Genomic DNA, 14,556 nt, shown 5'->3' on the forward strand with positions numbered 1-14,556 from the left:
CATAATATTATATAGTTATTTATGTTATGGGGCATCAACTTTTAATTATTGTACAATAATAATTGGGCCACATCACGCATGGGGTTTCATATTACTTACTAAAAACCATAATAATTATAATATTGTCTTTACAGCACACATTGACTGATTTAGCTTTTGGATATTTTATAATTTTATAATTTAATAATAAATAATTTTAGTTTCATAATATTATTATTTTAACGCTAACAAGTTTTCAACTAAGTCCAGGTGCGCCATCTATTGTCGAATATACCATCATTAAATTTAGCGCCATCTAGTGTGGAGTAGATATTAAAATTTTTAATATCTTTGTCAAGTCAAAAGATGGCAGTATTATCAAAATAGAACGACATCTATTATCTAAACATCCAAACTATTTTTCATTTTAGGGCTGATTTTTCAATCCTTGGATAAAACTTATTCATCGAATAACGTATAATACTGTCGTATACTAACTAGGCACCATTTCAAAAATATATATTCTAATTGTCCGTATTTGACAGTTTACAGGTTAGATTTTAAAATGTTCGTGTATTACTTTATTAGACGGATAAATTTTAACCAAGGTTTGTAAAATCGGCGCTTAATTAAATTAGGTACAATAATAAATGAAATAAAATAGAATTCAAATTCCACTACATAGAATTAAAATTTACAATTGCATTTTTGTTTTTCAATGACAATTCATTTCGAAAATTTAACATTTAACACAGTAATTTGAGAGTGGCTGTGTCTTAAATTTTCCAATTGTATTATTGTTTGTCTTTTAATTGAATGACAATTAATATTACCGTACTATTCTCACAGATAAATTTTTACTTTTTATTATCCATATGAAAAAGGAAAAACTATGAAAGTACACACATAAAATCACAGATAAAATAATACTACGAGTATGTTATGTATTCGTATTTCTATTGTAAAATATAGGGTTGTCAGATTAGTCTCCTTTTTGAAATTTACACGTAAAACGACAATATCGATTAGTAAACACTGAAGCAAACGTTTTATTATAAAACATTTTATTATAAAAGGTTACGTTCCCTAAATTCATCTCGCTCTGTATAGCTGCGGTGTCCGAGTGGTTAAGGAGATGGACTTGAAATCCATTGGGTTCTACCCGCACAGGTTCGAATCCTGTCCGCAGCGATAATTTTTTATTATTTTTTTGTTTTCATTTTTATAAAGCTTATTTGGATCCATTCAATTTCAATTGTTTTATAGCGCTTTAAACGTTATAATTAAAAAAATGCATTTATTTTTCCTTCACGCATCTGAATATTTTTTTACAAACAAAAATATATATTTTGAATATAATTGAGTACAAACAAAAAAACATGAAAAAAAAACAATAAAAAGATTCCTTCGAGCCGGATTTGAACCAGCGACCTATGGATGACAGTGATATTCCTCTACAGTCCACCGCTCTACCAACTGAGCTATCGAAGGTTGATATCTTCAATCAAAATTAAGTAACGTATTATAATTCAAATTTTATACCAGTTATTTATTGCTTATTTTTATATAGGTATGTACTAAAATAGTTCAGGATACATCGCCCATTTTTGCAAGTGACTACTATCAAGCTGATTTTCCGTTTGTAGCTTTATTTTGATGAGACACCGAATAATTTCGTGTACGAAACTCTCGATTGTGGTAGCTAACAGAGATAACAAGGATAACATTTTTTGATTTGATGGTTCTCAAATATTTATTACGCAATTTGTAGGACAATATGTCTGTTGAATTATATAAACATTAAGTAAGTGAAAACAAAAAAATCAGCTTGTTAGTAATCATTTATGATGACCTCGTTATCGATACACTTTGGAAAGGGGGACTCTTTGAACAAACCATAGATTTTGTAGGACAAATATTTTTTCGAATAATTTAGGTAATTAATTATCTTGAGATTGAACAGATTAAAAAAATTCAGTTAGTAATAAATATTTGAGAACCATCAAATCAAAAATTTTTATCCTTGTTATCTCTGTTAGCTACCACAATCGAGACTTTCGTACACGAAATTATTGGGCGTCTCATCAAAATAAAGCTACAAACGGAAAATTAGCTTGATAGTAGTCACTTGCAAAAATGGGCGATGTATCCTGAACTAAAAATTTAATGAGTTTTTAATTTTTGATTGATGTTAGAACAAAGATAAATATCATTAATTTCATTGAGAAATTATTGTGAAAATCTAAGGTGAAAATTCTATTTAACACCTATTTTAAACACATAATATAATAATACACATAAGTTTTTAAGACTTCCATATTAAATAATGTTAAATAATAAATATTTTGTTGATGTTGTAATAGTTTTTCAGCATTATACATTGTCTGATTAGAAATAACATTTTATATAGGTAAATTGCAACAGAAAATTAGAATTAGAAAACCGGAAGAAAATGCTTATATTAAATAATAACTTTACAAGATGCTCCGCGCGGTTTCTGCCCCGTGGCTCCACTCCTGTTGGTCGTAGCATAGCGTGATGATATATAGCCTAACCTTCCTCGATAAATGGGCTATCTAACACCGAATTTTTTAAATTGGACTAGTAGTTCCGGAGATAAGCGCGTTCAAACAAACAAACAAACTCTTCACCTTTATAAGTAATATTAGTATAGATGATATTTTTAATTGATAAAAGACTGTTAAATTACCATAAAATATATAACATAAGTATTTAAATATTTTTTTATATTTTCAGTTGTTATTTTAATACAAGAATCGATACAGATGCTTTAACTACATATTTTCCACTGTGATTGATTGTCCTTAATCACCTCACTCAAACTACAAAGATAAAACGGATAAGGATTATTGTCATCATCTTAGCAGATTAACCTTTAAAAGTTAAACTTTTAAATGTAATATTTAATTTAGTAGGTAGATAGTAATTTGTAAATGTCATATTTTTAGGTCTAGCTTTTCACCCGCGGCTTCGCCCGCTTTCATTATATTCTAAAACCTTCCTCTTGAATCAAAATCTATTAAAAAAACGCATCAAAATCCGTTGCTTAGTTTTAAAGATTTAAGCATAGGTACATAGGGTCAGAAAAAGCGACTGTTTCATACTTTGTAGTGGTTTACATAGGTATACGTCTGTCTTAATACTTATATTTTGTCGTCGCATATTCATCGTAATTTATTTACGTACTTGCGTGTTTAAGAATAACAAATGATTTGTTTTGGTGAAGCTCTACTATTTCCACAGTATTCTAATCTAATTTTATTAGTATTATCATATGACGTAAGATCTGTTTCAATCAAATCTAATTGTGTTTTGTATGTAAAGCCTGGATTACTAAGTTATATGTTACTATAAAACATTTATGTAATACATGATACCGTTTTGTTACAGCAGTAGGTACCTATGTATTGTTATTTGTTACAATTTTTCTGTATGTAACTATGCATTTATTAATTTTTGTTTATACATATAAGTGTCTTGTGACCAGCGCTGTCTGAAATTCTGAAGAACACAGCCTTTTACTCCATATAGAAGAAAAAAAAATGTATGTTGTGTCACAGATAATTAATATAATGCTATGTTGTCAGTTCAATAAACTTTTAACAAACAATAAACAGCTTTTTTATTTTTATTTTATTGACATAAAATCCACGGATTACCCTGTGGCCTGTACCTAGTACCTACCCATATACTTGGATATATTTCATTATCACATAACCCCACGAAAGCTTCGAAATTGAATAGTATAGCTGTAAAATATGGGGATGCAATATACATGTGATTTAGTTTGAATTGAATTAGGAAATGGAATAGTAACAACGTGGTTTTGGTATGAAATAGCCAATATTACGAATGATTATTACGTGGTCATGAACAATCACAGAACTCACAGAACACACATCAGAACAGGTAACAATTATTGTAATTAATACTAGTTGTGCTGCGCGGTTTCATCTCCAGATGAATCAAGTCAAGTATCATAGAAATCCATTTTGTAAACTTCGCGTGAAACAGTAGCTAATATTCACACATTTGTACAAACTTTCACGCTTATAATAATTGTATGTACCTACCTAGTTCGATAAACTGTGTATTCATCCTTAGAAATACATTGTACAAAATCTTAAAAATATTTAAATTGTTCCTAGGTAGGTATTACTTGAATTTGTACTGCTTTTGCATGAAAAAAAAAATGGTTGGATTTTCTTTTACAATTTATTTTCCTTCTAACATACTTAATAATTTACTTAGTCACATAGTTGCAGCAATATCAATGCTATTTCTACTCAATACCACAGACATTATTCTTCTTGCTCTTCTATTAATTTAATAATATGATAATATTATAAGCTATTCATCCCATACATCAAAAAATTAATTCCAACGCGAGTAAACTTGACCTGATTTACAAAGTTTTTCATTAAAATTCAATTTAAACTACGTAAAAATTAGGGCGAATATTTTCGTTCAAAATAGAGTCAGCAACGATAGTTCAAGAGACCACTTGTATGCAAACAACGCTAAAAATAACTTCGTTGCGAACTATACTAAATTCAACTGTTTATAACTACATATTTATAACTTTGATACTCGATTCACACTCCAGTAACTCTAAATAAGTATAGTAATCTGGGTTGTAATTGGATTTGTGGTTCATTTATGATTCAAATAGCGCATTGATGAATATAAATCTATGGGGTCTACAGTCTATTGACTTCTCTCTGTTTATAAAAAGGAAACAGGTAACGCTGTACAATAGAAAGGCTTAAATCAAGTTATATTTTCAACTACTTAGATATTACTTACTTTACCCACATTGCTCCTCTCCTGTTGGTCTAAGCGAGATGATATATAACGGCCTTCCTCGATAAATGGGCTATCTAACACCGAAATATTTTTTCAAATCAGACCAGTAGGTGCCGAGATTATCGCGTTCAAACAAACAAACAAACTCTACATAGTATAGATGAAATTCCAATATTATCAATTTCAATTTCATATCTAATATCATGGCTAATATTTTGTTTATGAAGAAGTTCATGTATATTAAATTCTGAATACTTCTTAGTTGCAACAAAATAGCTGAGCTGGTTGCCTATTCAGGTAGATATTTGCACAATCTTGGCATCTAACCAATTTCTGCCATTTGATTTTTCTCATATTATTGACTTGTATTTTTGTCAATATTGTATTGCTGCTGACCAACTTGAAATGAAACTATATATCGTCTTGCTTTGTTAACTTTGTTATAAAATCAAAATATTGCCCAGACTACCAATACCTAATCAGAAACATTAAAATGTTAAATTATGTTTCCTTGTCCTTTGATTCATTATTTCCTTTGATTAACCATACCACTGTCTCATTGGACCCACTTCACTTCATAATGTTCGTGTGCATTTATTTGCTTTTCGTCAACGATTGTTTACAACTACCAAACATATCCCCGAATTCGTTGAAGTCATTAAAAGTACGCAGGTGAAAGAGCCAGGCAAAATTGTTAAAATGTAACAGAAAAATTTGACAAGAGCTCACAGCGTGTTAGCATAATTTTTAATTACACACCGAGTCAAAGGCTTATCAAATTATCCAATCGGGCGTTCATCCAGTGTTTGGTACATTGACGTCATCACCTCACGGCACAGCCTCCGTATTGTCAAACACATTTAATTATCAACGTGTGCAGTGCGGCACACGCATTGTCCCAAAAAATCATGGAAGCTACGTCACGAATGTCGCGGGAAAATAGCCCGAAATGCGTTTGAATATAGTCTATTTCGTTTGAAATTGTCGCAGTACTTGGGACGTTAAGTCAGGTGCGTTTTGGGGGTGAATTTTGGCCGATCCTGGCACACAACGCTTGCGCGAACGGCTCAAAGCGCGCCTCAGTCGGAGAGCAGAGTGTGGCGGCGCGCCGGCTTGCGCGCTCGCCTGCCCTTTGGCCTGGCGCCGTACCACCACCTCCTTTAACCTTTTCATCAATAAAAAATGTTCCCAATTGTATCCGTTAATTGTGTGTGTACGAATACCATGTCAATTCATTAGTACTCACTGAGAACGGCCGCGTTAGCGCCCTCGTAGTGTCTTCCTTTGTTGAGTGTGATTGACTTTAGTTGTGTTTTGATGAGGTGAGTAATGTATAAGGTCGAAGGTTGCCCTTGTCAGATTGCATGTATGCTTGTGGTTTCCCATGTGGCAAATTAAGTTCGCGTGTTCACCGCGAAATCATCGGACTCTATCATTATGTGCTTAGCCATGATGTGACTTCGAATTAGTTCAATCGTTTCATTGTTGGTAACGTGCTTTTAATATGCATATAATGAATAGACAGAATTGCATGTCATTGCTGTAGTATTATGAAAGTATACCAAAAGTATAAGGTTACATTCATACAATTACATAAGAGATTGAACAGTATCATTTCATTTGCCTAATTTATTACGTAGAGATACGAATCGGCAGACAATGTCGAGTTATTCAATATGACGTGAAGCCTAGTCATAATTTTTCGGGAACATAATCATATCAATAATTTTATTCTCTGTATTTGTATAAGACAACTAGCTGTCCCGGCAAATGTTGTTCTGCCTTACTCTTTATCATTTAGGGGTATGAAAAATTGATGTTAGCCGATTCTCAGACCTACTCGATATGTTCACAAAATTTCATGAGAATCGGTCCTGCCGTTTTGAAGGAGTATGTTAACTAACATTGTGACAGACAATTTTATATATTATAAGATAAGATACAGAATTATTATATGCTCTATTAATATTATGTTGTTACCTATATTTAAGTTAACAACATAACAAAAGTGCCGCTCTACATTTGATTAAACTAGACAAAAGCAATTACAGGTAGCGTGCGAATTTAACTTTAAGTAAATTACAAGGCAAGGTACAATTAAGAATATTTAAGAATAGGTATTCTTTTAATTATTTATTTCTTCTATTTCTATTTGATGTGTTATCATTTCATCAACCACAAATCATTTGTTCTAAGCACAAAAAGCTAGATCTGTCCGTCCGTAGATTTTTCGCTAGTATTTATATTAAAAAAATTGTCGGAGTAACATCTAACATTTTTAAATTTTTATTAATTAAAAAGGTATACATTTTTAACTATAGATTCCAAAGAATTATCTATCAGTAAGGTAGTAGTAAGTAGATGAAGTGAACCTAAATAATAAATCGTAGGATAATGAAAGATTTATAAGAAAATCCTAATACAACATAAGTAGCGGTCATGCGAGTACAACTTCATGTCCAGAATGTTTTTATCCGTAATTAGGTCAATTCTCTCCATGTAATCTTATGTCATCTAGTAAACAGATAGCCAAGACAGTAGAGAATGAACAAAAAAAACTGAATTTTTATAAATATACTGTTGATATATAAGCTTCTTGGTTGAAATTAATTTTAAATTTAAATTTTATGTGTATTTGATAGATAGATAGATGAAACGTTTATTCGATAAACATTTGATTTTTTTATACTTTAACTTAAAGTTTACAAATATTGGGATACGAATGGAATTTTTGTATATTAGAAAACTTAATATAAATATTAAACTACTAGCGGTCCGCCCCGGCTTCGCCCGTGGTACATGTTTACGTTTTCTCTACATAAGAACCATCCTCGTACTTCAAGGAATATAATAAAAAAAGAATTATCGAAATCGGTTCAGCCGTTCTCGAGTTATGCGCTTACCAACACATTTTGCGATTCATTTTTATATATAAGATATGTATGTTTAAATAATGTACCGTAGCCACCGAAGCTGAATGTGGAATAAATTCTGTGAATTTTGATAAAACAAAAACATTAAAAAAGCTCAAAATCGATCTGATTCTTTGACCTTCATTTCATAAAAATACATAACATGTATATAAGTACGCAGCTTTTATAAATATCTAATTTTCCATTTCAATCCAATTCCATCCAAACCCAAATTAAAAATCAAATTTCAATTAATTAAATTGAGATTTCAATTAATTGAATTTAGAAGAAACCAAAGGACAATTATTTCTAATAAAATTGCGTCCCTTTAATTTATATTTACCCTTACATTTTCGTCCAATTTTCTACTAACGAATGCTTTTCAAAGGATTTTCTTTGACTCTGTGATTGAAACATATTCTATACTAAAATTATCGTTATCATTGGAACATCATTAATGATAAAAAGAAGCCCTTCTTAGTTATTTGACACAATACTTATAAATTACGAAATATCTGCGGAACGTTAGTAAACAGCAATGTTTTCGCAACTTTTTCGCAATGCGTCTGTGTAATGGCCATTTCGCAGTTCCTTGCGAAACAATACTGACAAGGACGCAACTATTTCATCTATCTATGTGCTAGAGTGAGACATATCATATGCGAAAACCTGCCATACTACTGACAGATTTTTCGTTGTTTCGCTGCCGCTCGCGAATGCGTGTACTAACGGCGTAATTGTGTAAAAACTCAGAGCAATATTGCTCTGAGTGTAAAAAGTTATGGTTATTTGCTGAATTATTCGTTGGCTTTCTGGTGCTTTTAATAAATAAATACAATACAAGTCTGATTAATTTTATATTAGTCTATGAATCATATAAGTCCTACTTAATTACTAGCAATGTTAAAAACAATATAAAACCTTATATTTTCAGTAAATACATGGACCAATTTTTTAATTCAAATAATACACCTACCTATAGTCTACAATTATTTTATAAGTCTCAAATACTTAACTTTATTAACATCTTCAGTTATATTATATTATAATGCAGGTAATATTATAATGACAAATACTCTACATACAATTTTTAAATGGAACTTAATTTAAAAAACGACATCAAGTAAAAAAATATAACAAAAAACTTTAACAATACTATTAAAAATTTAACAATCGTTAAATAATTCACTACTGTTTTTTTTTCTTTTAAAAATAATAACATCGCAAATATAAAGCCTTTACCCGCTTTTCACTTAACCCTATAATAGTGTTAGCAATAATCATAATCTTATGTGCAAATTAAATTACTAGGTGACATAAGTCGAAATAAGTACATTTGCCTCATAAAATCTGTAAAAAGAAAATAATTATTTTACAGGGATTTGTGGGAGAGCGCAAGAAATATGCGATAAGAATGAATTAATTTATTATAGAGGAGCGAAGTCATCTAACGTTAATAAAAATCTAAAAAATAAAATTATTCTAGTGTCACGTTTGAATTAAAGACAAGTTTGAATTAAATCGTTCCGTTAAAGTGGGTTAAAATTCAGTCTAAAGTGTCGGTTACATCTACAAACATAAAGAAGAAGCTCATATAAATATAAGGTAATCATTCGTCACTAAAGAACACTAAATAAAATCATGTTTAAATACTAATGTATTCTTCTTTGACAAAATTGCATGTAGAGGATTTTTATTCAACAAAATATAGCTCTAGAATATTCCCAAAAAACACTTTCGCGCCATAAATCGCGCATCTGTCAGCTTCCGGAAACAAGATATATCTCTACAAAAAGGCTCATTCATCTCACGTTTTGTTTTTGTGAATTAAGGCAACAATTACAAACAAACACAGTTTTTAGATATTAACACTCATACAGTTTAAATAATAAACTTAGCATACAATCCCCAAAGCACATGAACAAAGTGACGTCCCCTTAACAGACACTAAATAAGTGACAATGAACACCCTCTTACAATGAGTTAGGTACCTATATCATAAAATTAGTTAATCAGTCTTGTAGGCTAGTACTTAGTAGGTGCTATTTTATATCTAGTAGTTAGCCACCTTATTTATAAAAAAAATTGAAAATTATCTTTTATCTGTATCAACAGATAAAATAGTCAACAACCCATTGTCGTAACCTCCTTTGAAATTCAATTTTTTAAATATCCAAGGATTTGAAACAAAGGGTTTCACACGTCTTAAGCTTAAGGTTTTAACCCAGGTTATATAACAGAACAATTAACATAACTGTCAACATAATCCTTCCTGTGTTCGCATCGCTCATCTGTCCCTGAAGGAAATTGGTCTTTGTTTAAATAATGAGCCTGTGTCTGAACTAAATGAATTATGGCACAATTATTAACTGTGGAACAGACGGTTTAACAGTTAGAAGTGTTTAAGTTATTTGAAAGATAAATATGCCATATTTGTAAATACAAAGCTACCACTAGATTTCATTGTCTGTCGTGAAATACACTGCAAATATAAATTACTTTCTTTAACATTTGGTCTTTTGATAATTATTTTTCACTCCACGGGAATGAAATAACCATACAGGATGGCGGATGCTCTATAATATCTATAATCGTAGTTGAACTGCTAATGTCCTCCATTTGGAAACAGCATTAAAAAGTAAAAACCCAATATATTACAAAAAAAACTAAAACTAAATTTTTTAAAATGAATAATGAAGCACTTTTTGACAAACTTAAAACCGAAATGCAAAACCAAACTAAAGAAGTCTTAAATAAAATGGATGAAAAACTAGCACCTTTCACACGAGAAATTGAAGAATTACGATTAGAAAATAAAATTTTAAAAGAAAAAATAGCGAATTTGGAGAAAAACAGCAGATCAAACAACATTATTATTTATGGTCTTAAGGAAACAGAATCATCCCAAACAGATCTTTTGGAAAAAGTAACCCAGAAACTTACTACCCATCTGAACATTACGGTTGAACCTAAAGATGTAAATAAGATTTATAGAATCGGAAAAAAAGATACTGTTGGAGGGAAAACTAGACCAATACTCATGGCATGTGTTAATGGTTGGTTGAAAAATACAATTATGAAGAATAAGAAGAAACTTGGTGATGTTTACGTATCGGAAGATTTTCCTAAAGAGGTCTTGCAAAAAAGAAGAGAACTACACGAAAGGGTCAAAGAAGAACGAGATAAAGGGAATTATGCGACTATTAACTACGATAAACTTATTATTAAAGATTATTCTACACAGACAAACAACCGGAAAAGGGATCTATCCATATCACCAACTACCCCAATCCAGCCAGAGAAAAACGTACCGACAAAAAATAAGAAAAACGCATTCACACTAATGAGAGGCCGATCCAACTCTACAAAATCTCTAACTGGAAAAGTAGAACACAAAGCATAGCAAATACCTATCAGCCACCGGAACAATATAACACAAACCACAATAGAAGAACTTAAAAATACTTTCCCCAAGCCGGTTGGTCACCGTGGGGACAACGACCAACACCCTCACCCCTCAAAAATGAAGCGCAACCATCTGTTAAAAATCTGCACCTACAACGTAAGATCCTTAGCATCACAAGAACGATTAATTGAACTGCTGCATGCACTGAAAAGCGTAGACTTCGATATTATAGGACTGAGTGAAGTAAGGAGAATGGGCTGCAAAATCGAAGAATTACAGGAATACATACTCTGCTATACAGGAGAAACAAAGGGACTATATGGCGTAGGATTTTTAATCAAAAAGCATTATAAAAATTGCATAGTAAATTATAGTGGAATATCTGAAAGAGTAGCGGTATTACAACTTAATCTAAACAAACAACTACTTACACTTGTTCAAGCATACGCACCTACCGAAAAAGCGAGCGAGGAAGAACTTGATAGATTCTACAACGATCTTAGGACGGCCCAGGAAATTGAAGGCAAAACCGTATTCGTTATGGGAGATTTCAACGCCCAAATAGGACAACCATCTAGTCATGAAAATTTTGTAATGGGTAAGTTTGGATATGGGAGACGGAATGCTAGAGGTGAAAGATTAATTCAATATGCTTGCGAACAAAAACTGTTTATAATGAACACATATTTTAAAAAGAGGCACAATAGGAGATGGACTTGGGTGTCGCCAGACCATAGAACGAGAAACGAAATTGATTTTATAATGTGTAATGAACCTAAAATTATAAATAATGTAGAAGTTCTGAATAAACTGTCCTATCCGTCAGACCATAGATTAGTACGAGCATCTCTTTCATTAAAAATACCGAAATTGAGCAGGAAAACTTTCAGATCGAAACATAAGTTACCTTCAACTGACCAAGAAAAAATGTTCTACATAAAGCTACTGAAACAAAATTTAGAAAATAATATAAATCTCAATCATGATACAAAAAACATACAATATTTCTACGACAAATTAGAAAACATAATCTCAACAAGCGTTATTAAAAAACCTACAACTAATAACAGAGACAATAAAACTCACATACTAAGCGAATCAACAATAAAACTACTAAACAGGCGAACAGAATTATTAAAAACTAAAAATAAAACAAAAGAAATTAAAGAGGAACTTAAAAAATTGTTTAAATTATCAAATAAAGAAATAGCAAGAGATTACAAAAACCATAGAAGCAAAATTATAGAGAAAAACTTAGACAAATACAGAAGCATCAAACGAGCTAACAAAGAACTTACTACACATAAAGACTGGATACTTAAACTAAACAAAAAGCAAGACACAACTAAAACACGTCAGGATATTATTAACTACGCAACTTCATTTTATAAAGAATTATATAAGAAACCAGAAATAATGATACAAAATACACAGAAAAAGTCCTTGAGTACGCAACATAAGGTAGATATTGTAAACGAATTTGTTAGTGAGGACGAAGTATTAAAACATATCAAAAAACTAAAATCTGACAAAAGTCCAGGCCCAGATAATATTACCAATGAAGCTTTAAAGATAGGTGCACCAGTACTCACTCCATATCTCGCACAACTTTATAACTTAGTACTTCAAACCGAAAATGTACCTAAACAATGGTACTGCTCAGAGATAGTTTTGCTCTACAAAAAAGGTGATCCATTAGATATTGCTAATTATAGACCTATTAGCCTTCTATCTAGTATTTATAAACTTTTCACATCCATACTTTTGAGTCGGTTAACACCATTAATAGATTCCCAACAACCAATTGAACAAGCAGGCTTTCGTTCAGCCTTTTCAACTATAGATCATATCCACACGTTAGACCAAGTACTAGAGAAATATAAAGAGTTCAATCACCCGCTTTATGTAGCTTTTGTTGACTACTCAAAAGCATTCGACTCCATTACTCACTGTTCAATTTGGAAAGCGCTCGAATCATGCAAAATAAGTACCACATATATAAACATTCTAAAGAACATCTACTCTCATAGTGTAAGCAGAATACGGTTAGAAAACAAAGGAGAAGAGATACAAATCGGACGAGGAGTTAGACAAGGCGACCCCTTATCGCCAAAGCTGTTCATCGCAGTATTGGAGGACGTCTTCCAGAGTATTGACTGGAAAAACAAAGGGCTGTGGATTTCAGGCCGATATCTTAGTCATCTAAGATTCGCAGATGACATAGTTCTATTTGCCAACTCAGCCAACGAACTAGAACAAATGTTACAACTGTTATCGAACTCCAGCCAGGAAGTAGGCCTACATATGAACCTTCAAAAAACTAAAATAATGACCAATTCTCGAACTAAATTAATACAAATATCCGGTAATAAAATCGAATATGTTAACAGCTACATATATCTAGGAAAGCTAGTATCATTTAACGAAAACTGTAATGAAGAAGAAGTTGATAGAAAAATTAATGGGACATGGAAAAAATTTTGGGCTCAAAAAGAAATTTTAAAAGGAGACTACCACATAGGATTGAAGAGAATAGTGATGGATACTAGTATTTTACCTAGTTTGACATACGGGAGCCAGACATGGACATATACAAAGAAAATTAAAAACAAAATTACCACATGCCAACGTTCAATGGAACGAAGTATATTAAAAATAAAAAAAATACAGAAGATTAGAAGCAAAGACATAAGAAATAAAACTAAACTAACAGATGCTCTCCGCCAAGCTCTACATCTCAAATGGCAATGGGCGGGTCACATATCGAGATATACAGATAACAGATGGACATTACTGACAACTAAATGGGCAGGACCAACAGGAAAAAGGAAAAAAGGTAAACCAAGAAAGCGATGGGCTGATGATTTAATAGAAACGGTGGGCAAAAACTGGATGAAAATTTCACAGGATAGGATTACATGGAAGAGGAGAGAGGAGGCTTTTACCCAATAAGGGGTCCGTGGAAATAAGAAAAAATTAAACTAACATTAGATACTAAAATAAATTAAGTTAAACTAACAACTAACAAAACATTTGAAATGTAAATTTTGATTTATTACACGGAATAAATGAGCTTTATTATATTACAAAAACTAAACACAATCATCAATCAATGAAACAGAATATAAAAAAGCTTGCCCTATATCTTTTCGTATGAGTCACTTCACAAGTCATTTGCTATTTTAGCGTAGGTAAAGGCCCTTGTACACCGAAATGTCGAAATATTAATGAGTTATTAACATACGCCACGGGAGATTAAACCGCATGAAAGGAATAACAAAGGTCATACCAGACTCATAACAGTGGGATTACAGAGATATGAAAATGAATATGTCAGCGAAAGAGTTAAAAGCAACGTAAAGATATGTTGACATTCGACAAAACAACAATTCTTGTGAATTTCTAGGAACGAACATATTGCAAGAAAATATT

The 14,556-nt window shown here is 31.5% G+C and overlaps 3 protein-coding genes and 2 non-coding genes across 5 annotated transcripts in view; 4 read left to right on the plus strand and 1 right to left on the minus strand.

Annotated features, from left to right (window-relative positions):
• LOC123698106 (SET domain-containing protein SmydA-8) overlaps positions 1-14,556 on the plus strand; it is a 542,384-nt gene that overhangs the window by 341,181 nt on the left and 186,647 nt on the right. The window lies entirely within an intron of this gene.
• Positions 1,089-1,170, plus strand: Trnas-uga. Its single transcript has one exon. It is a non-coding gene; the product is annotated as a tRNA-Ser (tRNA).
• Trnay-gua lies at positions 1,383-1,470 on the minus strand. The gene is given in 2 exon segments: positions 1,383-1,418; positions 1,434-1,470. It is a non-coding gene; the product is annotated as a tRNA-Tyr (tRNA).
• The window catches only part of LOC123698111 (chromatin assembly factor 1 subunit A-A), a 57,256-nt gene continuing 48,611 nt past the window's right edge, over positions 5,912-14,556 (plus strand). The window contains exon 1 of the mRNA XM_045644709.1: positions 5,912-6,128. The gene's annotated coding sequence lies outside the window, so the exon portion shown is untranslated. The remainder of the gene's footprint in view (positions 6,129-14,556) is intronic.
• Positions 10,477-11,121, plus strand: LOC123698229. The gene has a single exon (XM_045644813.1). The coding sequence runs from the start codon at positions 10,477-10,479 to the stop codon at positions 11,119-11,121; it is 645 nt and encodes a 214-aa protein (XP_045500769.1).

Source organism: Colias croceus, chromosome 15 (assembly GCF_905220415.1).
Source record: "Colias croceus chromosome 15, ilColCroc2.1".
Classification (NCBI taxonomy): Eukaryota; Metazoa; Arthropoda; class Insecta; order Lepidoptera; family Pieridae; genus Colias; species Colias croceus.